Raw genomic sequence first — 27,607 nt, forward strand, 5'->3', positions numbered from 1 at the left:
GGTCCCGCAAGGCAGCATCACCTCACTGCCACCAGCCAGCTGGAGAGGTGCTTCCAAAGGCCCCTCAAGGCCACTCCTCTAATTCCCTCCTCAGAGCCGTCCCCGGACTTGGGGATGGATTTCGGGGATACCAAAGGGCTCCCCATGGATCTGCCTTGTTACCACGGCCCTCTGTCCAAGAAAGACTGCGAGACTTTGCTGCTCAAGGATGGGGTGGATGGCAACTTCCTGATAAGGGACAGCGAGTCCGTGCCGGGAGTTCTGTGCCTCTGTGTCTCGTGAGTAGTCTCATCTTGCACACACACACACACACACACACACACACACATCTGGAACCTCACACCAAGCGTAGTAGAAGCCCAGTGGGAAAGACATTGTATTTCACTCCGACCTTGCAGCCCAGATGAGCAGAATGAGAAAAGGCTAGGCTCTGCTTGAAGAGGGCGCAAGGAGTGTGTCCTATCCATCTGTCCACGGCGCGTACGCGACCCCAGGGGCCCCTGAGCAGCAGCAGGGGAGGGGGTGGGGGCAAAGGGAAGGGCTGCAGGAAGTATGGGGGGCAAAGGGGCATTGCAGAGGCAAGGGGGTGCACGTGAGAAAGGAAGAAAGAGGAAGAAAGAAAAAGGATTTTCTCACCAGTGCCAGCATATCTAAAGAGGAGGGCTCAGTGTAGAGGTCGGTTTGTTTGCGCTGGGAAAAGGCTAGATGCCCTTCAGGAAACTTTAATCCGAGAGACGTAAGTTTTCACGTATATTCTGCCGGCTCCACTGGTGATACTTAAAATACGATTTCAAAGTTTGTTAGATGGGTAAAGGGCCTCCACATGCATCCTTTCCCTTCATCCTTAGAGTCAGTCAAGGCCAGCAGAAACAGTCACCACCTTCTAGACGAAGAAACAGAGACCGGATTTCTCAAACGCCTTGCTTGTGTTGAAATTTATCTGGCATCTCCAAAGAGTTCAGGCCAGAGTATCAGAGCTCCCCCGCTAAACAAGCTTGTTCAGTCCCGTTTAGAAGGCAATCCTGAACAGGTATCGGTGGGAACCTAACTATCTTCAAATGTTCTGTTTGGAGAGATCACTGAAATTTTTCTTTTGCCTGTTATAGGAATTAAAACCCAAGTGTCTCTATGGATGTGCTTCAGTGCTTCTTAGAATGAGGACAACAGGGGGGCGCCTGGGTGAACCGTCTGACTTCGGCTCAGGTCATGATCTCACGGTTCGTGGGTTCAAGCCCCGCGTCGGGCTCTGTGCTGACAGCTCGGGGCCTGGAGCCTGCTTCGGATTCTGTGTCTCCCTCTCTCTCTGCCCCTCCCCTGCTCATGCTCTGTCTCTGTCTCTCAAAAATAAATAAACGTTAAGAAAATCGTAAAAAAGAAAAAGAATGAAGACAAAAGGGACTGTCATTACTAACAGAATTGGCAGAGATAGATTTCCTTTTTTATATGATGCCAGGGATGTAGGTAAAAGAAAGATAGCCTTAGGGGTTAGCAGTTTGAGTTTTCAAATTACCAGTGATGACAAGAGTGTATTCATATATTTCTTAGCCATGGTAATTCTTCTTTTGAGAATTGCCTACTCACATTCCTTTTTAATGTTTATTTATTTATGAGAGAGAGTGCAAGTGGGGGAGGGGCAAAGAGAGAGAGGGGGACAGAGGATCCAAACCGGGGTCTGCCCTGACAGCAGCAAGCCCTATGCAGGGCTTGAACTCATGAACAGTGAGATCATGACCTGAGCCGAAGTCGGATGCTCAGAAGACTGAGCCACCCGGGGGGCCCTGACCAATCACATTCTTTACCCATTTTTAGCTTGAGTTGTTTCTCTGCATTGTTTTTTCCTGATTTCTATGTATGAAGGCAAAACTTTTTTTTTTTTCAAAAAGGACACAGGCACAAAGGAAATCTACAGACCAATTTCAATTTTAATTAATGCCACTTTTCAGTAAACTACTAACAAAACAGAAGCCAGGAACACGTTAGAGGAGAAAGTACACGGTGCTCAAGTCTGGTCCATTCCAAGACGTCAAGGACGGTTCCAGGTCTGGTAAATTATTAGTTTAATGAAATATTAATTAGCCAAAGTTTACGAACGGCATAACTCATTCAGATTTGGTTAAAAATACTAGGTAAAATTCAGTATCCATCCCTCAACTAAATACACACACACGCACACATGTGTGCACTTACACACTCCTAACCATACAAAGCCAAATAGGTACTTTCTTCACCAAAGGCCAGGTGAAGCACAGGAAAATTGCAGCTAAAATCACGAATGTAGGAGCACCTGGGTGGCTCAGTCGGTTAAGCGTCAGACTCTTGATTTCGGCTCAAGTCGTGATCTCACGGTTCATGGGATTGAGCCCCGCCGAAGTCGGGCTGGGCACTGACGATGCAGAACTTGTTTGCAATTCTCTCACCCTCTGCCCCTCCCCACCCCCCATTTTTTTTTTTTTTTGAAAACGTATAAAAAGGTAGTGAATCCCTACTATCTTTTCAAACATGGTACTAGAGCCTAGGGAGATTCTAACAGGGAATTTGCAATTTTTTTTCAAGGAGATCCAAAACATGTAAATAAATTATAAAAGGGCAAAGGATAAATTTAAGAAGAGGCAGTTTTATGCAAATTCAAGGGCAGGAAAGATGAACAAGAGGGTCTTTTCAGAGGGGGTGGCATTTGAGCTGGGACTGGAAAGAGTGGATAAGATTGGATTACAGGGAAGCGGAATGGAAGGCATACCTAGAGGTAGGATGTTTGACAGGGTTCGAGAAAAGTAGCTTGGAAACGGCTTTTGGTAGAGTAGGTTTGGGATGATGTCATGGGGTCTGAAACGAATGACTGTGTAGGTAATGGGGAAGCGCAGATGGTTTCCATGCAGGGAAATGACCAGACTGGAACTCCTCGAACTCCCCCAAACTAGAATTTTTGGAGCTCTAGTGTGATATGGAAGATGCTCCGAAGCCGACAGGTGATGGCGGTTGAGGGTGTTGTGTCTCTGGATGGGAGATGGCGAGGAACTAGCTGTGGAAGGGCAAACAGCAGGAATGGGAAAAGCAGGTGCCAGGGACGTCATAGAGACAGGAAGACCCTGACCCAGACCTCAGGGTAAGTAGTCTATCCTGGGATTCTCTTTAAAAGTCGACGTTTCTTTTCGACAACTTTGTGGAATATCCAGCTAGCCTGCATATTCATCTAAAGCGAAAGTCGCTAAGAAACGGAAAAAGAACACTAAATCAAATGACGAGAGAAGAGTACTTATTTTTGCCCGTGCCCATGTCCCTGAAAGGCAGACCTATCTCAGGTGCATCAGGCTTAAGGCTCAGGTCAAATGGCCCCCATCTCAATGGCCTTTATCATGATCCCTGTGAAATTTTGTCACCACGCAGGTCAGCACTGCCCGTTCAATTCTAGTTGTCCAACGGGTGTTGAGAGTCTCTTAGATGCCAGGAGCTATGCTGGGCACTAGATTGGTGCCCTCAACACAGCTCAGAGCCTCGTGGGGAAAATAAAGAAGTAAACGGACACTCAAAGTGTGTGCCGATGACTGGACTCACATTGGGGTGTGTGGGGACTGAGAGCAAAGAGCGACTCACTCATCAGGGTGTGGAGAGCTTTAGTGGAGCAGGTATTTGGAGGATGAACGAATAGAACCTTCACGCATTCATTCAACAAGCATATACTGAGCGCCTCTTACAATGTGTATTCCAGACACAGTTCTAGGCATCGGGAAAATAGCGATGAATGATACGGGCATCCGTCCTGCCCTTGTGAAAGTACATTCCGGTGAGAGGAGACAATAATGATGAAAACAAAACAGAGTCATAGTACAGTGAGGGATAGAGAGGCTACTTTAGGTTGCCTGACGTGAGCAAAGCCAAAATGGTCTCAAGAATTAGCCTATTTGCCTGTAACCGTGCATTTGGAGCCACCGTGAAGGTCCTTTTTTTTTTTTTTTTTTTTTTTTTTTTGAGAAAGAGAAAGAGAGAACATGTGCATACGTGAACAGGGGAGAAACAGAGAGATCCCATGACCGTGAGATCATGACCTGAGCTGAAATCAAGAGTCTGATGCCCAACCAACTGAGTTACTCAGGTGCCCCATGAAGGTGGTTTCTAGGAGCCAAACATCGTGACAGGCATGTTGTATTCGTTATCTCACTTGCCCTTTGCAAAGCCATTTCTAGTAGGTGACGTTACCCCTAATTTGTGGGAGAGGAAACTGGAAGTGCTTCTTCTTTTTCCCCTTCTCCTTCCTCTCCTTTTCCTTCTTCTCTCCTTTTTCAACTTGTTTATTAAATATATAATCTCTACCCACAAGGTGGGGCTCGAACTCATGACTCTGAGACCAACAGCCACATGCTCCACCTACTGAGCCAGCCGGGTGCCCCAGATACTGGAGTGTCTTATTAGATAACTTGTCCAAGCCCAACTTGCCAACGCGTCAGTATGTTCCTTCTTACCCATGTCCCCAGTGCCCCTGACATCTGTTCGAGGTACTCGCCTTAGAATCGTGCTATAAAGTGCCCAAGCCGAGGACCGGAGGTCTTGCCAGCAGACCCTGATACGTGGAGTCTTACCATTCTGCTTCCCAACATTGAGGCTGCCCCTTCTTTGCTGTTAGAATGGCAATATGGCAACAGGCCACCTTCCACGCTTTCACAGACCTAAACAAAAATATCTTAGGAAAGTTTCGAGCTGAAGGAAGTCACACGAAGAGTTGGCCAAGCAGCACCTAGTACTGACCAGAGAGCGATGTGGTAACTCTAGACAGGAAATGTTACTTGATCGTGTACCCTGATAGAGCTTTCAGGAAACACCGGCATGCAAAAACACTGCCTCTGTAGTGTGACCCTGTGAGTGTGAGAAGTTGGGCGTGGGTCTGCCTTTATAATCAGTAGAGTCAAAGTGGAGTGGCTACGGGGAGAGCCGAGGCTTCCTCTGTGGGTCTGAGGGGAAAGGAGGGACTTTCTGTAGCCGTGGGACGGCTGCCGATGAGAAGAATCCGGGCCCTGACTTACCACATGTCCTCACTGAGGAGAAAGCAGAAATAGAAAGGAGGGGAAGAGCCCCGGGTGGAGGCGGGGGGTGCAGAGAGGGTGTCATTTCTAGCTCCCAGGTTCCGAGATCTTTGGAAAGACTCTAGAGCTTACAAAGGAAAAAAAAGAATTCAAACTTTTTTGGTTATTTTAGAAAAACCAAATGTGGAGAAAGGTATAAAAAAGAAAGCAGAAATGTTCTCAGTTTCACCACATGGAAATTACCATTTCTGATATTTCAGTACACATGTCTCCAGACTGCTCTCTATGCATATGCGTGTATAAGGAAATACGTGTATGTACACAAATCGTTCGTCATACACGAGGGTTTGCACGCTGGTTTTTTTCAGTGCATCGTTGGCATCTTTCCCCATCAAAGAAAGGCAACACACACCATCTTTTCGTGATTGCTGGCTGTTTTGTTGATTGGATATATCATAATTTATACATAATCAGACATTTAGGTTATTTCCATTTTGGTCCGGCGGGCCCAATATAATTTGAGACTATTAACATTTTCCAGAATTTAATAGAAATCAAATCATAAAGTAGTAGCCCTTTTTGTCTGACTTTTCTTTTTTTAAAAATATTTTTTAAAGTTTATTTACTTATTTTGAGAGAGAGAGAGAGCACAAGCAGGGGGGAAGCAGAGAGAGAGAGGGAGAGAGAGGACCACAAGAAAGCTTCACACAGTCAGCGCAGAGCCCGACGTGGGGCTCGAACTCATGAGCCGTGAGATCACGACCTGAGCCAAAATCAAGAGTCAGATGCTTAACGGACTGAGCCATCCAGGCGTCCCCTTGTCTGACTTCTTTCATCCAGAATAATTATTTTGAGATTCATCAGTATAGTTACAAAGTGCGTTCTTTTCATTGCTGAGTAGTATTCCATTACCCTATTGGTTTAGCTCATTCGGAACTATTACACCTGAAGTTGCTATGAATATTTGTGACCAAGTCTTGTGGACATATGGTTTCATTTGTCCCAGGAAAATAACTGCTGAGTCATATGTTCAGTGTGCGTTTATATCTCCAAGAGACTACCATACTGTCTTCCAAAGTGAATGCACTATTTTACATTCCCACGGGCATTCTGTGAGTTCCGATTGTAACTCTCGCAAACACTTTGCTTGGTCTGTTTTCTAAGTTTAAGCCATATTAATAAGTGTGGTGGTATTTCGTTGTGGTTTTAAAGTACGTGTAGCTAATGAATAACGATACTGAGTATTTTTCCATACACTTTTTTGCCATCCATATATCTTTTTGATGACGTATCCATTCAAATATTTTGCCCATGAAATTTTTATTTTCCTATTATTTATTTTCTTAGTCTTGATAATTCTTTACCTATTTTGGCGCAAGTTCTTTATGAGACAGGTGGTTTGTGAATATTTTCTCCCATTTTGTGGCTTGTCTTTTTATCCTCTTTAACCAGTGTATTTCAAAGAACAGAGATTCTTAATTTTAATGAGGCCAAATTTTATTAGTTTTTTCTTTTGAGGATCACGATTTTGGTGTGTATGTAATAAATCCTTGCCTAACTAATTTCCCAAAGGTTTTCTCCTTTGTTTTCATCTAGGTTTTAATAGTGTCAGCTTTTGCATTTACTGCAGCCCATACTGATTTAATTTTTGTATCTGGGGTAAGGTTAGGGTTGGAGTTCATTAGGTATGGCTACTTCACTGTTCCAGATCCTTTGTTGAAGAGATTATCTTTTCTTCTCATGAATTGCTTTGATGTCTTTGTTAAAAAAAAAAAAATCTATTGACCATGTAAATTTGGATCTGTTGATCTATTGATCTTTTTTCTATCTTTATGCAAATTCTATATTGTGTTGATGACTTTCTTTTTATAATAAGTTTTGAAATCAGGTAGTGTAAGTCCCCAACTTTTTCAAGGTTATTTTGGCTGTCCTAGGTTCCTTGCATCTCTGTACATATTTTAGACCCAGCTTTTCAGCTACCACCAAAAAAAGCCTGATGGGATTTAGGTTGAGATTGCATGAACCTATACATCAATTAAGGGAGAACTGACATGGAAACTTACATGTATACTTCTGACCCATGAACATAGTTTAATATCTCCATTTATTTAAGTTTTTGAAAATTTCTCTCAGAAATGTTTTGTAACAGGTCTTGTATATCTCTTGTCAATTTCATCCCTAAGATTTCATCTTTTTGTGTTGTTTGACATGATATTACTTTAATTTCACATTCCACTTGTTCAATACAAGTCAATATAGTTGACTTCTGTATATTGATCTTGTATCCTGCCGCCTTGTCGAACTCACTCGCTAGCCTGGTGGCTTCTTTGTAGCACTCATGTGATTTTCCCTATGCCATCTGCAATTAAAGATGGGTGTACTTCTTCCATTTCAATCTTTCCATTCCGTTTCTTTCCCTGCCTTATGCACTAGCTAGGACTTCCACAGCAATGCAGAGTAGAAGTGACAAGTGCCAAAATCCTTGTCATCTCCTGATCTTCGGGTAAAAGTATTCATTCTTTTACCATTAAGTGTGATTTTAGTCCTTCTCTTCCTAGTAAGGTTGAGAGTTTTTATTAGAAATGTATATCAAAGTTTGTCAAATGCTTTTTCTGCATTGATTGAGAGTCATATTTAGTCCGTTAATTTCTCTCTTTTTTTTTTCTTTAAGATTCTACAAGTACGTGATACTGTGCAATATTTGTCTTTCTCTGTCTGGCTTATTTCACTTAGCATAATGCCCTTAAGGCCCATCCATGTTGTTTCAGATGGCAGTATTTCCTTCCTTCTCATGGTTGAAAAATATTCCATTGTATGTGTGTGTGTATATATATACACACACACACATACACCACATCTTTACCCATTTATCTGTTGATGGACACTTAGGTTGTTTCCATATCTTGGTACTGTGAATAATGCTTCATTAAAAATGGAAGTACAGATATCTCTTCAACATACTGATTGCATTCAGTTTGGATACCCAGAAGTGGGATTGCTAGACCATATGGTAGTTTCATTTTTACGTTTTCATGGAATCTTCTTACTGCTTCCTAAATAGTAGCTGCACCAGCTCACATTTCCACCAACACACAAAGCTTACCTTTTCTCCACATCCGTGACAACACTTATTATCTCTTGGCTTTTTGATGATAACCATCTGACAGGCGTGAGATGGTATCTCATCGTGGTTTTGATTTGTATTTCCCTGATGATAAGTGATATTGAGCACTTTTCACGTACCTGTTGGCCATTTGTATATCTTCTTTGGAAAAATGCCTATGCAGTTCTCCCCATTTCTAAAATCAGATTATTTGTTTGTTGCTATTGTATGAGTTCTTTATATATTTTGGATATTAGCCCCTTAGCATACATATAATTTGCAAATATTTTCTCCTATTCAGTAGTTTGCCTTTTCACTTTGTTGTTGGTTTCCTTTGCTGTGCCGAGCTTTGTAGTTCAAAGCAGTCCCACTTGTTTATTTTACTTTTGTTGTCTTTGCGTTCAGTGTCACAAAAATCATTGCTAATACCGATGCCAAGGAGTGTATCCCCTTTGGTTTCTTCTGGGAGCTAATCAACCAATATTCATTAATTCTCAAATATTAAAACAACCTTGAAATTAATCCTGACATAAATCCCATTTGATTACTATGTGGAGTCTTTTGTATACATTGGTTAATTTGATATGCCAACATTTTGGTAAGAATTACTGAATCTATGTCATGGGGAATATAATCTGTACCTTAACTTTAAAAACATGTCTATAAATGGTTTTCATATCAGAGAAATGCTAACCTCACAATATAAATTAGGAGTAGTCTCTTTAATTTTCTGAAGAGTTTATTTACAATTGGTATTATTCCTTTCTTAAATGTTCAGTAGAATGTATCACTAAAGTCATCTGGGCCTAGAATTTTCTTTGTGGGAAAGTTTTTAAGTACCAATTCAAATTCTTTAATAGGTACAGGGTTATTCAGTCTATTTTTTTTAGTGAGGTCTGTTACTTTGTGTTACCAAGTAAGTTGTGCATTTCACTGATGTCAAATGAAACTTTAATATATTTTTTGAATGTTTATTTATTTTGGGGGGGGTAAGGGGGAAGAGGCAGAGAGAGAGGGAGAGAGAGAGAGATAATCCCAAGCAGGCTCCACACTCAGCATGGAGCCCGATGTGGGGCTCAATCACATGACCCCGAGGTCATGACCTGAGCCGAAATCAAGAGTCGGACGCTTAACCGACTGAACCACCCAGCTGCCCGTGAAACTTCATTAATATTATTTACCCTTTGAGAGAATAACTTTCTCTGTTGTTTATTTTCTGTACTGTTTTTTTCCCCATTTGTATTTCAATGGTTTCGTCATTTCACTTTTGGTAGTTTCTGTCATGTCACTTTACCTCCAAGTTCACGAATTAATTTTTTCTGCAATGTGAAATTTGCTGCTAATCCCATTCAGCATATTCTACATCTTAGACAATGCAGTTTTTACCTCTAGTATTTTAATTTGGGTGTCTCTATGTTCCATGTTTCTGCATAACAAGCTCTATCTTTCTTCTAGATTCCTGAGCATCTGAGATAATCTCAATCGCTATATTAATGTCCTTGTCTACCCAGGTAGGGCCTTATGGTCTCCCTCAATTGATGAGCTAGAGGTAGAGTCCAGGAAGCCTGTTGTGCCTAGAACTCATGGGGGAGAATGCAGAAGAGGAGAGAGACACATGGAGAAAGATCTGCAGATCTGCCGATCATCCAGAGATCTGCAGAAATCTCAAATCTTCAGCTTAGTGGTGAATAGCTCATCCACATGAGGAAGGTACCCACAGCCAGGTTAAAAAAAAATCACTCAAAAGAAGCCAATAGAAATGGGACTCTCATTAGTCTGCAAATGCGTGTGCTCTCACCAGACAGAGTAGAAACTCTCATAGTTCATGGACATCAGTTAGGATATTGACTCGGTAGTGGGACAGAATCGCACAGGTATAAAACTGGTTTTGAGCATACTGGATTTGAAACACCTAGTGGACATTTAGGAGATGTTAAGTAGTTGGATAAGTGAGTGGAGTTCAGGGCAGGTTGGAGCTAGGGGTGCCAATTAAAATATAATTTGAGGGGCGCCTGGGTGTCTCAGTTGGTTAAGCATCTGACTTCAGCTGAGGTCACGATCTTACGGTTCAACCCCCGCGTTCAGCTCTATGCTGACGGCTCAGAGCCTGGAGCCTGCTTCAGATTCTGTGTTTCCCTCTCTCTCTGCCCCTCCCCCGCTCATGCTTTGTCTCTCTCTCTCAAAAATAAGCACTCAAAAAATAATATATAATTTGGTAAGAATTGTTATTTTTTACAATACTTAATCTTTCCATTCAAAAACATTGCCACTCGTGTCTCTTAGTAAGATTTCTTCATATAGCCTTGGCACATTTCTTGTTAAGATAATTCAGTGCAGGGGCACCTGGGTGGCTCAGTCGGTTAAGCATCTGACTTTGGCTCAGGTCACGATCTTGCAGTTCGTGGGTTTGTGCTGACAGCTCAGAGCCTGGAGCCTGCTTCGGATACTGTGTCTCCCTCTCTCTCTGCCCCTGCCCCGCTCACGCTTTCTCTCTCTCTCTCTCTCTCAAAAATAAACATAAAAATTTAAAAAAATATAATTCAATGCAACTCAACAAATATTCACTGAGCGTAACAATGGGGCAGGCAAAGTGCAGGAGTGAACAAAGCAGACATGAGTCTGGCCTTTCGGAGCTCACAGCCAAGTGTGAGGTGCAGGGGAGGAAATGAGTAATTGAAATTCAGTATGATCAGAGGTATATTTGACCAGTAATGGACAACTTTTCTCAAAGTTTCCCCTCCTTTCCCCCTGATGGAGCACCCCACCCAAGGCGCTCCACCTAAAGCACTCGGTGCCCTGAATCATCAACTCAGCTGCCTTGCACCACCAGGTCTTTGAGCAAAGCTTTGGATGGCAAAGATGACATGTGGCTGCTTGGCTGCTATGAGCTTAGTGAGGATATTATGCTATCAGTTACTGTAGCTTTAAGAGACTTGAGAAGGGGTAAGACAGGAATCCGCCAAGTGCACCCCAACAGCCATTGCCCCTCTTTGGTCCCCGTGGACATCAGCAGGTAGGCACCTCTACCCCTTTCCCATCCTCAAGGCATGGGGGGAGAAATTGGGAGACCAATTTTTATACTATATTCATTTTAGGTCTTTTTTTTTTTTAAGTTTATTTATTCATTTTGAGACAGAGAGAGAGCGTGCATGTGTGAGCAGGGGAGGGGCAGAGAGAGGTGGGGGAGAGAGAATCCCAAGCAGTCTCCACGCTGTCGGCGCAGAGCTCGACTCGGGGCTAGATCTCACCAGCCATGAGATCATGACCTGAGCTGAGATCAAAGTCCGACCGAGCCACCCAGGCGCCCCTGGGTCCGTTTCTTCGAAGCACAACTTTTTTCTGATGACTGAAAAAAGTAAATCCTTCCTGAAAGAGAATCACTAGAGAATAAAAACATAGCCTTTACTGCAAAATAGTGTACTTCAAAAGGGCCGAGGATGTCATGCCTGCCAGAATGGCTAAAATCAAAAACACAGATAACAAGGGTTGGGGAGGATGTGGAGAAAAAGGAACTCTTGTGCACCATTGGTGAGCATGTGAACTGGTGCAGCCACTGTGGAAGACAGTCTGGACGTTCCTCAAAAAATGTAAAATAGAACCATTCTGTGATCCAATAATTTCATTATTGGGTATTTACCCCCCCAAAATATGAAAATACTGTGTATATACATACACACACACACACACACACACACACACACAGTGGGACTTTATTCAGCCAAAAGAAAAGAATGAAATCTTGCCACAACACGGATGGAGGTAGAGTGTATAATGCCAGGTGAGATAAGTCAGCCAGAGAAAGACAAATATCCTATGACTTCACTCATATGTGGAATTTAGGAAACAAACCAACAAAGGAAAAAAAAAAAAACCCAAATCAAAAAACAGACTCTTAACTATAGAGAAGAAACATGGTTACCGGAGGGGAGATGGGGGAGCGGATGGGGCAGAGAGGTGAAAGGGATGCAGAGGACACGGTTGGTCGTGACGAGCACTGAGTAACGGATCGAAGTGTTGAATCACCATATTGCACACCTGAAACAAACACAACCCTGTGCGTCCACTACCCTGGAAGGAAAATTGAGCCCCTTTTTGACTGTTGGTTTGTTTTTGTGTTGGGATAAAGTCTGTTTCAGAGTAGTCAGTAAGCGTGCGGAATCTTAGAGAGCTAACCCCTGACATTTGGAAGGGCTTGAAGAACAAACTCTGCTTTCAGGAAAAAGGTGTCAGCTCCTACGAGGATCCAAAATGTCCAAAACAGATTTGTTTAAAGTTGCAGAGCAAGAGAGGAGATTGTTTGAAGGTGAAAAAACTCAAAGGAAAGTGGTCAGAGTGAGCGTAAACTTACCCCAACTAGTGTCAACAGATAAGGCTCTTCCGACAGATGGAAGTGTTTGCATAAAAAAATCCTCAGAAGCCAGTGATGACCCCAGTGATTCACCCCCCTCCCTGTCTTCTTCCCTCCCCCTCCCTTCATTCTCACCTCTTCCTTCCCCATTTGCGCCTCAAAATTACGCTAAAAATAGCTATTTTCCTTTACATTTTTCATCATTAATTTAAATTTAATGAGGTTTACGGAGTGTTTGATTTGTTATTTTTGGAACACTATATGCTAATTAATTTCATCTAATGATGGTTTGCATTAGAAAATTGGTATTTATTTTATGTCTTGTCATTAGTTTTACACTTTGACCTAATATTTTATCATATATTTATGATTTTCTTTGATTGTAAATGCGTTTAAATGTATTACATATTTAGTTTCTATGATCTTTGCTTTTTAGCAAATAATAAGATACTGGCATTGTCAGTTTTGTGTCAATATTACCAATCTCGAAAGGTACACATTGGGGCTTATAGAGTGTATGCATTTCAGCTTTACTAGATTTTGCCAAATTGTTCTCCAAGACATTAGTATCTAATTACATCCCATTGGTTGTATGTAAAACTTTCTATAGCTTCACATCACAGCCAATATTTTCCATTAGTAAACTCATATGTCTTTACCAGTTTGGTGTGAAATGATACCTAATTGTGGTTCGTATTTGTATTTCCCTGATTGAGAGTGAAGTGAAGCATCTTTTCCTATGTTTATTGGCCATTTTGTTTGCCTTTTTCTTACAGTAAATCAGTGTTCTTATTACATACTAGTGCTGCAATATCTTTTCCCAGTTTGCAGACTTTTTTGCTTTGCTAATATATTTTGATAATTAGGAATTTTGATTTAACTAATTAAATTTTATGAGGGAAAGCGTGTGCTTGCATGTGACCGTGTGTGAGTGGCGGAGGGGCAGAGGGGGAGAGAGAGAGAGAGAGAGAGAGAGAGAGAGAAAGAGAGAGAGAGAGACCCAAGCAGGCTCCATGCTGTCAGCGCAGAGCCCAAGGTGGGGCTCGATCCCATGAATTGTGAGATTATGACCAGAGCTAAAATCAAGAGTTGGACACTTAACAAACTGAACCACCCAGGGGCCCCAAGAAATTTTAATTTGAATATAGTGAGTTCATTAATCTTTCTTAAGGCTTATACTTTTTGTGATGGAAAGAAACTCCTTCCTTCACAAGTCACTAAGTTGTTCCTTCATATTTATTTCTCCTAAGCTCACTGTTTTGTTTTTTCACAGTTAGGTCTTCAATTAGAATGTGAAGTAGGTGGGGTACCTGGGTGGCTTAGTAGGTCAAGCTCCCAACCTCAGCTCAGGTCATGATCTCACAGTTCGTGGGTTCAAGCCCCGCGTCGGGCTCTGTGCTGACAGCTCGGAGCCTGGAGCCTGCTTCAGATTCTGTGTCTCCCTCTCTCTCTGCCCCTCCCCCACTAGTGCTCTGTGACTCTCTCTCTCTTTCCCCAAAATAAATAAACATTAAAAAAAAAAGAGTGTGAGGTAGGGTCTACTTTTACTTGTTTACACGTGAGAACATCACCGTCACCATTTAACAACTAGCCTGTCCCCTCCTCACTGCTCTGTTGTGCCAACCCTATCATACACCAAGTTTTCAGACATATGTGGATCTGTTTCTGGGCTCTCTATTTTATTCCATTAATATCTTTTCTACCCTCGAATCAGTTCCTCGCTGTCTTAATTATAGCTCTATAAGAAGACAGAAGATGTGTTGAGACAGAAACACGCCCTGCCGTCCCTTCACACGCAGCAATCTTATTTTTCTTATTCAACATTGACCAGATTTGGGGCACCTGGCTGGCTTGGTTGGAGGAGCATGAGACTCTTGATCTCGGGGTTGTGAGTTTGAGCCCCATGTTGGGTATAGAGATTACTTAAAAGTAAAAAAATTTTAAAATAAATTGACCATATTTTTGTGCAGAGGAGGGACATAGCCTGACTCACATTTTTTTTTTTTGCACAAAAACTCAAGGCATTTGTTAAATATTAGAAGATATAAGAGTCAATGACAATTGCTACTTGACGATTGAAATCAAAATCATCTTGGTGCAAACAGATGACAAATATTTTTGCTATTTATCTGTATAGGAAAATCTTTTGAACAAGTGGAAAAAGTTAATAAATCTCTATAATTAAAACAACACATCTGACTCACAGTTTTTAAAAGGGCCACCCTAGCTGTGGAAAGAATAATAATTAATGACATCAGGGAGAGGGAGGAAGAAATTTCTAGAACTATGTCCTTGAATAGATGAAAATGGATGGCATCCAGTGGAAGTAAGAGGGATTAGTTCCAGAGTAACATGCAAGGTTCAGACATGGTAATTAAGGCAGAGTAGGTAACCACACAGGCTAATAGCTGTGGCAATTCAGAGACTGGTGGTTTCCTTCTGATTGCTTGAATCTCTGTGAAGTCATCAGTTAAGCGTGAAGTGTTCAGGGTTTAAGAAGAAAGGAGACAACGTAGAATCACTATGGAGGGAATAGGGAAGGAAATGCTTGCTTGGGGTGGGGGCACTAAGAGCCCACTGGAGGTCCGTGGTCATTAATTCAAAGTGAGACCAGTCAGCATGCCAAGGGTGACAGCAGTGAAAAGTGGTAGGGCCAATAGATTGGAGGCTCTATGGTCAAGGGGTTGATGGGGTCAGTGAATGGAGGAAAGTGTCTAGAAGCGGGAGCAAGAGAGTGGGATGTGTGAAGGTCACATTACAAAGGGTTACGGTTAGTGGCAATCACAAGCTCAAAGTTGAAAGCAGGGCTGGCTTCATGGCTTGCCACCCACACAGTTGCACAAAGCCCCCCCGTTCACAGGGCCCTGCACTTGGTTTAATGCTCTGCTGTCGCCATGTTGAAATTCCTAACCATTTTTTTTTTTTTTTAATTTTCTTTTTTTCAACGTTTATTTATTTTTGGGACAGAGAGAGACAGAGCATGAACGGGGGAGGGACAGAGAGAGAGGGAGACACAGAATCGGAAACAGGCTCCAGGCTCTGAGCCATCAGCCCAGAGCCCGACGCGGGGCTCGAACTCACGGACCGTGAGATCGTGACCTGGCTGAAGTCGGACGCTTAACCGACTGCGCCACCCAGGCGCCCCTTCCTAACCATTTTTTAACAAGGGGCCTTGCATTTTGATGTTGCCCTGGGCCCCCCAGTCCTGGTTGTTGGACATAGGAGTGCGTGGCTGATGTAGGTGGAGGGTGAGGCCCCTGGAGAAGAGCTGAAGGAGGTGAGAAACTGGAATGTCTCAGGGGAATGTACGTGTGGACTACAATCATGGAGGCTGAGGCAGGAATAGCACTGAAGACAGTGACGATGGGCTAAGAGCTAGGCTGTGCCATGGAGAATCGAGTGGCAGTAAGCCGGGGCACGACTTGCCGCAGCAGGGAGGGGCAATAGGTAGGCAACATAATCTAATGATGTGAAACTCAAAGCTGAGGGTTTGGAGGAAGGAGGGAAACAGCTGAGAACCGGGACACGGGTGTCTCCCTCAGGCCCTGCAGGGGGAGGGCTTTGGGAGAAAGAAGCAGCCTTGTAGACGAGGCAGGGGGGGCCATGTCCTGGGGCAAAGCAAGGTTTCCTTTAGAGCAAGGTGGACGGGGATGATTAAAGAATAGGTCAATGACCTGCAAGACTGGGGTTCTTGTAATGATGACAGCAGGGACAAAGGGCATGATGAGATTAGGCCAGGGGACTGAAGGCAGAGAGTAGAGGCAAGACTGTAAGCTTTGGAGCCGAAGAAGGGGCTCCCCCGTCACCATTGGTGATGGGGCGAAGGATAAACATGGTCTTTTTATGTATCTTTAGTATAAATGTATGCTGGAAGACCATGTTTCTTTTATAAGTTTTTAAGTGGCATTTATAAAATAACAGTTAGGGGCACCAGGGTGGCTCAGTCGGTTAAGCGTCCAGCTTTGGCCCAGGTCATGATCTCATGGTTCCTGTGCTGTCAGCACAGAGCTCGCTTTGGATCTTCTCTCCCCCCACCTCTCTCTCTGCCCCTTCTCCGCTCACGTGCTTTCTCTCTCTCTCTCAAAAATAACAAATTTAAAAATAATAATAATTAGAACAGAGGGTATTAAAAAAATAAGTTTTTACGTTTACCCAAAGACCCGATAGTCATATAAAGTATACGCTCTGTAATCTCTTAGCGAATTTTTTCCCCTGAACATTCCAAAATCAATGCAGGTAGGTATCACAAATTCCAAAAGTCAATTTCTTTGCAAAGCAATGTGGCAACATGGCTCGTTATTTCATTTAAAATGCTTTGCAAAGGGCGCCCGAGTGACTCAGTTGGTTAAGTGTCTGACTTCGGCTCAAGTCATGATCTCACAGCTCGTGAGTTCGAGCCCTGCGTCGAGCTCTGTGCTGACAGCTCAGGGCCTGGAGCCTGTTTCAGATTCTGTGTCCCCCTCTCTCTCTGACCTTCCCCTGCTCACACTCTGTCTCTCTCTCCTCAAAAATAAATAAACATCAAAAAAAATTTTAAAGTGCTTTGCAAAGAAAAAGATCAAATTTGAGCAATGTCTGTCTTTACAACTTGAAGTCTATGGCTTTCGGACTAGTTAACGTAGAAACTCCATTTGCTTTACTCTTTCACATTCCTCTGGTGGAGATTGTCTTAGCTCATAATACAACAGTGTAATTAAAAATGAAGTCATTTAAGAATTTAACATTTGATAGTTGGGTCTCTAAGGACTGTGTGGTCAACCAAATGCAACGTATGGACCTCGTTTGGACCCTAATTTGAACGATACCTCCGTGAAAAGAAATATTTGAGACCTCTACCCAGATGTGCGATACCTTATCACATGTGGACAAGGACTCATGTGAAATGTTGTGTTGCTTCCCATGTGATTTGGGGACACCCACTGGCTTATTCCGGCCTCAGGAAACCCCACAAAAAGGATTGGGATTTGAAGTCAATTGCCAAAGCCTTCAGACAAACAGTGATAAAGTCTTCTGTAGAAAGCTTCTGTTAACGCTCTAAGTAGCTTTCTAAATTCTCAGTTCAGTCCAATGATTCTTTGGCCCAGGTACAAAGTGGTGGTGGGAGAGTCATCAGATAATTTGAACCTCATGTCAATGCCTTTAATCTCTCGCTCCCTCTTTACTTTTTAAACAAATATTTGTTCATTTTTTAATATATAATTTATTGTCAAATTGGTTTCCATACAACACCCTGTTTATTCATTTTTGAGAGAGGGGGAGCATGAGCAGGGGAGGGTCAGAGAGAGGGCGGGGGGGGGACAGAGGATCCAAAATGGGCTCTGTGCTGTCAGCAGTGCGCCAGATTTGGGGCTCGAACTCATGAACCCTGAGATCATGACCTGAGCTGAAGTCAGACACTCAGCCAACTGAGCCACCCAGGCATCCCTTTTTTTTTTTTTTTTTTTTTTACATTTTAATGTTTGTGTGGGATCAGAACATGTTGAATGGTTGGTAGAAACATTTAACGTATGCATTTTTCTCCTGGAAAGCTATTGTTAATTTGACACTTTACATTGATGGCATCTTGGAGTTGTAGAAATACGGTAATGTTTGTATGCTATATCTTGCTTTGGAAATTGTTAGATTGGGTCTGTTGTGTAGATTCCGGTTAGATTACTTAGCCAGTGGCACCAGTCCCAATGAAGAACAAAAGCACAGCATGTCACCTCCCTGGACAGAACTCTCAACGTTCTGTTTTAATTAACACTAACTATCTCTGTCGAGGTCAATGACACATCGTTTGGCAAACAGTACAGGAACGGCTCAATGGCATTTTGTATGTTGCATCAACTTAGAGCTAAGTGAAAAAAACTAGAGAGAAGTACCAAGACCATGGAAATAGAAGATTCCCTCTCCTTACCCTCTTGGCCACAAGCCCTGACGTCCACCAGCAGAATTAGGGTCCCCATTTCCAAACCTTTGTCTCTTTCAAATTCCCACAGATGAGAATGCCTGAAAATGATCAGTTTCTTTTTAGGACTCAAGAGCACCAAAGGCACTGCACACATAATAGAGAGGTATATGCTACCCGGATTTGCCTATGAGAACCTTATGTTGGGGTGCCTGGTGGCTCAGTCGGTTGAACGTCTGAGTCTTGATTTCCACTCAGGCCATGATTCAGAACCTGCTTGGGATTCTCTCTCCCTCTCTCTCTCTGCCCCTCCCATACTCTCTCCCTCCCTCTCTCTCTCAAAATAAATATATTAACTTAGAAAAAAAAAAAGAATATAATGATTCACACAGTTATCTTCCCACAGGTTTAAAAATTTCGTCTACACATACCGAATCTTCAAAGAGAGACATGGGTTTTACAACATACAGGTAAGAACGTACCGGGACTGCTGTAAAAGCAGCAACAAAAGGTGGGGAGAAGAATCTGAGATCATCTCTTGAACCTGAGATGTGGCCACGTAGAGGCATTTTAAAAAGGGAAGCAACATGCAGAGTTTGAGTCAAATCAATAGTTAACCCTGTCTTTCTCTGAGGGAAATAGGGAGAATTTTTGAATAATCAAGGCTGTTATTCAGACCCGTAGAGGTATGCATGACCCTGGATCCCCCAGGGTCAAATGCACCAGCCTGGACTCCATACGGGACCGCTGTCCAATTAGAAGACGACGCGGGGCGCCTGGGTGGCGCAGTCGGTTAAGCGTCCGACTTCAGCCAGGTCACGATCTCACGGTCCGTGAGTTCGAGCCCCGCGTCAGGCTCTGGGCTGATGGCTCAGAGCCTGGAGCCTGTTTCCGATTCTGTGTCTCCCTCTCTCTCTGTCCCTCCCCCGTTCATGCTCTGTCTCTCTCTGTCCCACAAATAAATAAAAAAAAAAAAAAACGTTGAAAAAAAAAAAATTTAAAAAAAGAAGACGACGCAATGACCAGGGCGGGATGGAATGGGAAGGTGGGGAGAGGTCTGAATGTATAGGAAGCCATGTGAGCTCCATGGTTGTAGGAAAATATAAGGGGAGCATCAGTGGACTAGCAGTCCTGGGGGTTTCTTTAATTTTTCTGGTTTACTGAGCACTACGCAGAAAAAAAACTTTTTTTTTTTTTTAAATGATTTCTCTGGCTTAGGAAGTAGAGTATAATAAATTTAACTGAATCTTCACTAACAGGGAATCCTGAAATAATCTTTTTGAAACACTTGCAGACAAGATTAGGCAGATCTTTTTACTGCAAAATATCTCAGAATCTTCAATATGTTAATGTTCGTTGTGCATATCTAAAAGAAATTAGAACACGCAATGATCCTCAAGCACACACACATATCACACACACATATATAGCCATATCCATATGGTGTGTGTGTGTGTGTGTGTGTCTGTGTGAATGATGCATGGTGTGTGTGTGATGTGTGTGTATACATATAATTTTTCATTTCCCTACAAAGGACGTTATTAAGGCAATTGACAAAATTTGAATAAGGTCTGTATATTAGTCAATAGTACTACATCAAGATTAATTTCCTCATTTTAATCATTGTAGTGTGGATATGTAACGTCCTTGCTTTTTTTGGAAATATTGAAGCATTTAGGGTTAAAGAGCTATCGCGTTTGCACTCAATCTCAAAATTAAAAAAATATATATGTATCGCTATATATGCACATATATCTATACACATTTAGAAAGAGAAAATGAAAAGCAAATATACACAATAAAACGTTAACCTTTGAGGGGTAGGTGAAGGATGTATACATACAGATTTTAAAAAGAGTTTTGCAACTTTTCTTCAAGTCTGAGATTATTTCAAAATAAAATGCGTTCTAAAAAGCAACTTACATTAAAACTTTTTTTCTTTGTTGTCCATGCTTTGGGAGATGGTGATAATTCCTTAATACCATATTTTATCTCTTGTCTGGGCAAAGCAGAGAGGCATGGAAATCAGTTATAACTCAGATCCAGGAGGCATCTCACTGAGGGGTAGCAAAACTCTCAGGGGCCTGTAGTGAGTGGATGGGGGCTTGGGTTGAAGTGACGGCCTTATATGGAACTTCCCTGCAGTCTGCTGCAAAGTCTGCCAGAATCTCTGATGAAGGTTAACCACACCACACGTCAGAGAAACTTCTGGTCACCACACCCGTCTGCAGTCTGACATGGAGCCATCTGAGAACCACAGTGATCATCAAGAAAACCACGAACATAGGACGAGGGAAGGACAAATAAGATAAAAACAGAGAGGGAGACAAACCATAAGAGACTCCTAAATACAGAGAACAAACCGAGGGTTGCCGGAGGGGCGTTGGGTGGGCGGACGGGTTACACGGGCCGGCCCTTGTGGGGATGAGCACTGGGTGTTCTAAGGAAGTGAGGAATCACTAAGTTCTATTCCTGAAATCATTATTATGCTATATGTTAACTAACTTGGATTTAAATTAAAAAAAAAATTAAAATCGGGGCGCCTGGGTGGCTCCGTCGGTTAAGCGTCCGACTTCGGCTCAGGTCACGATCTCGCGGTCCGTCGGTTCAAGCCCCGCATCGGGCTCTGTGCTGACGGCTCAGAGCCTGGAGCCTGTTTCGGATTCTGTGTCTCCCTCTCTCTCTGACCCTCCCCCGTTCGTGCTCTGTCTCTCTCTGTCTCAAAAATAAATAAAACGTTAAAAAAAATTAAAAAAAAAAAAAAGAAAAGAAAAAAAAATTAAAATTAAATTTAAATTAAAAAAAAAAGGAGAACACACACACAAGGCACCGTGTCTGACATCGGCTCCCAGAGGGGTACCCTGTGTGGTACCCCAGACAACTTGCCGAGGTTGAGGCTCACTGCAGACCGAGGCGGGACGCCTCAGTCGTTATTCTCTTTACTCACAGTAGCTCAAGTCAGAGGCCGGTCTTAAAAACAAAGGTTTCTGTGTATTTCCATTGCTGTGAGCTCTTTTTCCTTTTTCTTCTTCTTCTTCTTTTTTAATGTTTTTAAATTTATTGAGAGAGAGAGAGAGAGAGAGAGAGGGAGAGAATGCACGGGGGAGGGGCAGACACAGGGAGAGAGAGAGTCCCAAGCAGGTGTGGAGCCCGTTTCAGGGCTCGAACTCACAAACCGTGAGATCATGACCTGAGCCGAAATCAAGAGTCAGGCGCTTAACCCTCTGAGTCCCCCTGGGGGGCCCCCATCGGGGTGAGCTCTGAAGCTTGAACTGCCAGCCACTCATTTTCAGTTTGCCAGCTCAGAGGTAGCCCTGAAAACCACATCTTTGAGAAGTATCACATTTCACTCACAGTTGAAGGTGACGAGCCATCTCCTTCTTGTCTCTGGGCAGACCGTGGAAGGCGCTCCCAAGAAGATCTTTCCAGACCTCAAGGAATTGATCTCTGCGTTTGAGAAACCAAATCAAGGGCTGGTGGTCCACCTTGTACGGCCAATAAAGAAAACCAGCTCCCGCCTGAGATGGAGACGGTCACAGATAAAGTTGGATAGTATTTACGGTAAAAACCCTTAACAGGGGGGTCCAGAAGGAACCTTATAGTCCCGTTTCTTCCACTGGCCGACTCTGCCCCATGACCTTGTGCGAACCACCGTTCGGGGAAGGGACGGACAAGCAGGCAAAATCTTCAGATGAGACAATCGCTCCGAGGCCCTCTCCAAGGCTCATACTGTCACATTCTGCTCGATAAGTGCTAGGGGACGAGTGATTTCAGATACATCCCTAAAGGAATGGAAACATGGTGGAACATGAGGGATGGTCAGTAAATCTAAGTGCCGAGAATCCACGCTGAGGCCTCTCCAATTGTTACCATGAACAGCCGCAACTACTCTCTTACCCCCACCTTGAACCTGCTCTCAGAAAATAATCTCTCTTGTCAGGTACAATGTGGCTGGAATTTAGCTCAGACCCCCTGAGACATTTTCGGCTCACCCCCGTTTTCTCATGGTGGCGTGTGTGGCTACGTTCCCAAGCAGAGGGATTTCAGCTATGAGTGGCCAGGTTGGGGGTGTTGGTAGGAAAGTTCCAGGCCAGCTAGGGAGCTCCAGGGAACCTGAAATCACCCCGCATTCCACTCTGTCCATAGCAAAATCACCCTCCGGAGTGCCAGGGCAAGCTTCTCACCAACCCCCCCCCCCCCAACAAAACTAAGCGTGGCTTTTTATTTTATTTTAATAAAGTTTATTTATTTTGAGAGAGAGACAGTGCAAGCAGGGGAGAGGCAGAGGGAGAGGGAGAGTGGGGCTCGAACCCACAAACCGTGAGATCATGACCTCAGCCAAAATCAAGAGTCGGATGCTTCACCGACTGAGCCACCCAGTCGTCCCAAAGTACGGGTTTTTAATGATTAAAATAATTACCCCCCCCCCCCCCCCCGGAGGCACCTGGGTGGCTCAGTCCCTTAAGCGTCTGACTCTTGGTTTCAGCTCTGGTCCTGATCTCATGGTCATGGAATCGAACCCCACGTCTGGCTGTGCACTGATGGCACGGAACCCGCTTGAGATTCTCTGTCTCCCTCTTCTCTCTGTCCGTCTACCCCCCCCCCCAAATAAGTGAATGAACTTTAAGAAAGTAATAAAAGAATGAAAACAAAAACCCCTCCTCCGCCACTGTTTCTCTGCCCCCTGCCCCCTGCACACACAAAGTCACTTCCTATATAGGTTCGGCTACGGGTGTCGTCCCGCGGCCATGTTCTACCAAAAATTATAGAAAAAAAGCACAAAGTGGGGGTGGCAGAGGTAGAAACCCAGGAATGTACGTGTGCCGAGGGTGGTTGGGGCGGTGGTAATATCTGTCCAGCAATGATAAAAGAATCACAAATGCAAGAGGAGGGTCCTTTGAAGATCTTTCCTAAGAACTGGGCGGGAGTCTCACCTCCCCAGCTGCCCATGCTTGATTAGTCCTGGTGGGTGACCCCCCCGAAGTCTTCAGCTTTCCCCAAAGGGGAGACAGTCCTCTCCCCAGCCCGTTGCCTTCCTCCATTCCCTTGGCCTCCTTAGAATAAGCTTCAGACGCTCTCAGTCTCAGGGAATCACAGGTTTTCTGCCAGGGGGTGGAGGCATCTGGGATGGGAATCTCCGACGCCTAACCTTTGTAAAGAGACCCCCCCCCATTTTGTCAGGAGAGCTCCCTGGGGTACCCGAGCCCTTGAAGATGCCACTGTGATGCAGCAACCGAGGTCTTCCTGTGCCTGGAGAGAGGTCTTCTTTCCCTGGAGTGAGGTCGGTCAGCGAGACTCCTGGGCACTGATCCTCATGGCTGGTCTTCTGTTTCTTTCCCCAGAGAACAGTAACAGTGAATATGTGGAGGTCTTGCCTTGAAGACAAGGAGACTGAACAAAGCAATTCGAGAAGACGTCAGGTGTCAGCTCTCACCGGTGACCCTGCTTCCCCTGCAGATGTGGACCTGGAATGCTGAGCTGTAAGTGAGCTATTCAGACTCTCCTGGACTGGGTGACTGAAGATGTTCTGTCCACCAGCCTCAGAGAACTCGCTCCCCATGTCCCCACCTCCCATGCATCCACCACGAGCAGCTTTGAAACCTTTCCCCCTGAGCACTCTTCTTTCTTGGAATAGGACAGCCAGAACCTATTCTCCCTGACTTATCAAAGATACCACTACATCACGGGTGACACCCTCCTTTAGACCAGGCAATCAGAAGCACAGCTTCATACAGAAGAGAACACACTTGGCCGTGAGCTAGGAGCCTGAGTTCCAGCCCTGTGGCTACGTGACTTCGGATAAACCTCTTCCCCAGTCTGGGTCTCCATTTCTTCATCTGTAAAACAAACACTGCCCCTGCCCCTGTGCTGAGCCCAGCTGTATCTGGTGGAGTTGAGGGGTCCTGGGGTGATGGAGATGTACGTGGAATTGGCATGGGTCTCCATCCTCCCAAACAGCCAACATGGTCTCTGCACCTGCCTGTCCTGGGCTGGGTCATGATGGGGGCCCTGACCCCTCCCACACCCTTTTCCCCCTTCATTCTAGCTCTCCTCTTTCTTAGTAATCTTGATATTCCTGCCAAACATATCCATGGATGCATTATCTCCCTGGTTTTGCCCAATTTCACTAATGCACGAACCACTTCAGCAGCATGGATGTAGCTGTGTACCACACTGATAGGTGTGGGGATTTTAAAGGTACCCTCCTACGTGTGGTTCCTGTTCCCGCTGGATTCTAAGTGCCCCCCAAAGCACGCTTGGGTCTCCCTCCTATTCCCCAGCGTGGAAATGTGTGCTGTGTAGAGCCGTGCCTGTTCACAGAACTTTCTGACCGGAAGCACATTCCTGAAGGGTTTGTTGAATTGGTTCTAAGTCCTTTGAATTTTTCTGCTGATTCGACATTCTAACTAAGACCTGATTAGTGTGGAATGTGCCAATTCTATGCCCATCCTCTTACCTATCTTCAAGCCATAGTGATTCATTTTACCCTACTGGTCTTATCTTTCAAAGTTATTCAAGAGAGGAGCTCGAGATTTCCGGATGACATGAACAAACATTGTGGTTGGAGTCCTAAAGTGTAAGCCATTCTGAGTTTCTGGCTCATAGAAATTCAGAGCTATTACCAAGTAGGTAAGAAGTGAAATGCAGTCACCATATTCAGAGAGCTGAGGGCACCAGAAGCAAGCCTGCTTCTTGGGGTTCAGTCCCTAGTCTTTGATTCTATAACCAAAGAAGCATGTGTCAGTTGCCAGAGTCCCGAGCAATCTTTGGCACAGAAAACATATTCAGGGCCAATGAAAATATATTTATTTCTTGAACAAATGACTGAATAAGTCAGTATATAAAATGTAGCCACTCGTTCCAGATAGCAGAGATTTGTTTGGGCTTCATTCATTTCAAACCTAGTAGAACAAGACTGTTAGTTCAAGACCTTGCAGTCGTAATTCTCGTAGAAGTGATTTCCTTTTTCTGAGTACCCGTGCATAGCACTTTACATGATGCTTGGTCCCCCATGGGATTTCACCACATTTCTCAACCAAGCAAGCCACACTGAGTAGCCGATGTGGATGCCATGCTATAATTTGCTGAATTTTTTTTAGAAGACCTTGAACAGGTCACGTGAAGGACAGTTGCAAGATCCTGGTAGGTGGGACTGGAAGCAGTGTGGGGGGGGGAGGGGAAGACCTGAGAAACAACAATGGCAGGTATATTAAGTGTTTGGGGTGCCATTCTGTGACAGAGGATACAACGCCTACCAGCAGAACTCACACCAGTGCTGGCTATCTATAGGAGGGCAGTGTTAGCCGTATGGCAAAAAGAACTCTGAACCCACTAGAACAATCTTACACTAAGAGCCTGCCCTGTGTTGTAGTTTAAGTGGAGGGTGATATTTTCCAAGGATATGGGAGAGATGCGTCCTGCCCCGAGAAGAAATTAGACTGCCTGAATGCTAAGGTACCTTCCAGTTCAAGGATTGTTGGATCCTATGGTCATCTCTTAACAGTTTAGTGGGAATCTCTCTCCCTCTCTTTCTTTTTTGGACTTCCATATGGAGAGTGGTGTTAATCACATCCCTTAATTCTTAACTCATTATCACCATTAATCCATGTAAGACCTTTCTTCTGTTTTATTTCATTGCTATCCTCTTTGCGTCGCATTCCAATGATCACACCCTTCCCCATGGGAAGTTGCTCAATACTATTTGATATATACCTTTGATATGTATGCACCCTTGTAGAAGGTACAGCATTGGTTGTGAATACAGGTCTTTTATATTTACATAGACAATATTCTATTGTTCCAATTATGTTATTACCTTTCTCACTGAACACCATGTTTGGTTCTAGTCTATATTGTTGAGTGTAATTCAGTCTCTTTTTTTTTTTAAGTTTATTTATTTTGAGAGAGAGAGAGAGTGTGTGTGTGTGTGTGTGTGTGTGTGTGTGTGAGCAGGGGAGGGGCACTTGTGAGTGAGAGGGAGAGAGAGAATCCCAAGCAGGCTCCACACTGTCAGCTTGGAGCCTGATGCAGGGCTCGAACTCACGAACCCAGAGATCATGACCTGCGCTGAAATCAAGAGTTCGACTTTCAACCGACTGAGCCAGCTGGGCGTCCCAGAGTGTAATTCAGCACCTTAAATGGTGCATGGTATTCCGCAGTGTGCTCTCACCAGCTTATCCTTTCCTCTAGAGATAGACATCTAGGTTGGTTCCAGCACAACGGTCTGTGGAGCAAGCTTGAACGAGTCCCCATATGGAAGTGTAAGAGAGTTTCTCTGAACTGTATGATCCTAAGATATGCTCATGTTTAATTATGATGCAGTCAAACCCATCAGGTGCCTTTTGATTCTTCTGTAATAAGCTCTTTACTCCGAGATCATGAAAAAAAGTTATCCTGCATTTTCTTTCACTTGCTTTTATACCTTTACCCTCTGCAGGTAAGGTTTCAGTGATGGCAAGGTCTCTTGTACTCCTCACTGACACTTTCCCAGTAACAAGAAAAGCCTTTCACACATAGTTGATGTTCAATAAATATTTCTCAAGTGAAGGATGAATCCAGGGTGAACCTCTGTCCATGGTAAGAGGTATTTCCAACTTTGTATTTCTCCATATAGATTGGAGTAGTTTTCCCATTTCAACCTACTTAATAGTTAATGTCCCCTCTGATTTACAGTTCCTCCTTTATCCACAATGGTTCCAATGTTCTAATCTTATTGTCTGGTAGGATAGGCACCCTTTTATTTTTCAAACCGACTGAGTTATCTGTGGACCTTGGTTCCTCCATATACATTTAAGGATAAATATGTTACATTGCTCAAAACATCTTGATGGAATTTTGAGTGAATTTGCAAAGAGTTTGTAATTAGGGAAAACAGACATTCTTGTAATGCTGTCCCATGCATAAACATGCTATGTCAATTTACTCAGGTCATTTTTTTTTTTTTTTAATTTAAGTAGGCTTCATGCCCAGCGCAGAGCCCAATGTGGGGCTTGAGCTCATGACCCTGGGATCATGACCTGAGCTGAGATCAAGAGTTGGACACTTCACTATATGCTAACTTGGATGTAAATTTAAAAAATAAATAAAATGGTAAAAAAAGAAAAAAAAGTTGGACATTTAACTAATCAAGCCACCCAGGTGCGCTGTCTTTTTTGTTCTTTAATGGAATCACAAATTTTCACTAGAAAAGTCTTGTACATTCTGTTAGATTAATTCCCAATTGTTTTTAGTTGTTACATATTCTCTTTTAT

The 27,607-nt window shown here is 43.7% G+C and overlaps 1 protein-coding gene and 1 long non-coding RNA gene across 2 annotated transcripts; both read left to right on the plus strand.

Moving 5' to 3' along the window:
* The first annotated feature begins 10 nt into the window (after positions 1-10).
* SH2D1B (SH2 domain containing 1B) lies at positions 11-27,464 on the plus strand. The gene is made up of 4 exons (XM_078440549.2): positions 11-278; positions 18,763-18,826; positions 21,752-21,917; positions 23,699-27,464. Exons 1-4 carry the CDS (start codon positions 115-117, stop codon positions 23,734-23,736), a joined length of 432 nt encoding a protein of 143 aa, XP_078296675.1. The 5' UTR covers positions 11-114; the 3' UTR covers positions 23,737-27,464.
* LOC145713354 (uncharacterized) lies at positions 2,046-18,731 on the plus strand. Its single transcript, XR_014136451.1, has 2 exons — positions 2,046-15,362; positions 15,605-18,731. It is a non-coding gene; the product is annotated as an uncharacterized LOC145713354 (long non-coding RNA).
* Positions 27,465-27,607: the final 143 nt, after the last annotated feature.

The sequence above is a fragment of the Panthera onca genome, chromosome F1 (genome assembly GCF_046562875.1).
Source record: "Panthera onca isolate mPanOnc1 chromosome F1, mPanOnc1 haplotype 2, whole genome shotgun sequence".
Taxonomy (NCBI): domain Eukaryota; kingdom Metazoa; phylum Chordata; class Mammalia; order Carnivora; family Felidae; genus Panthera; species Panthera onca.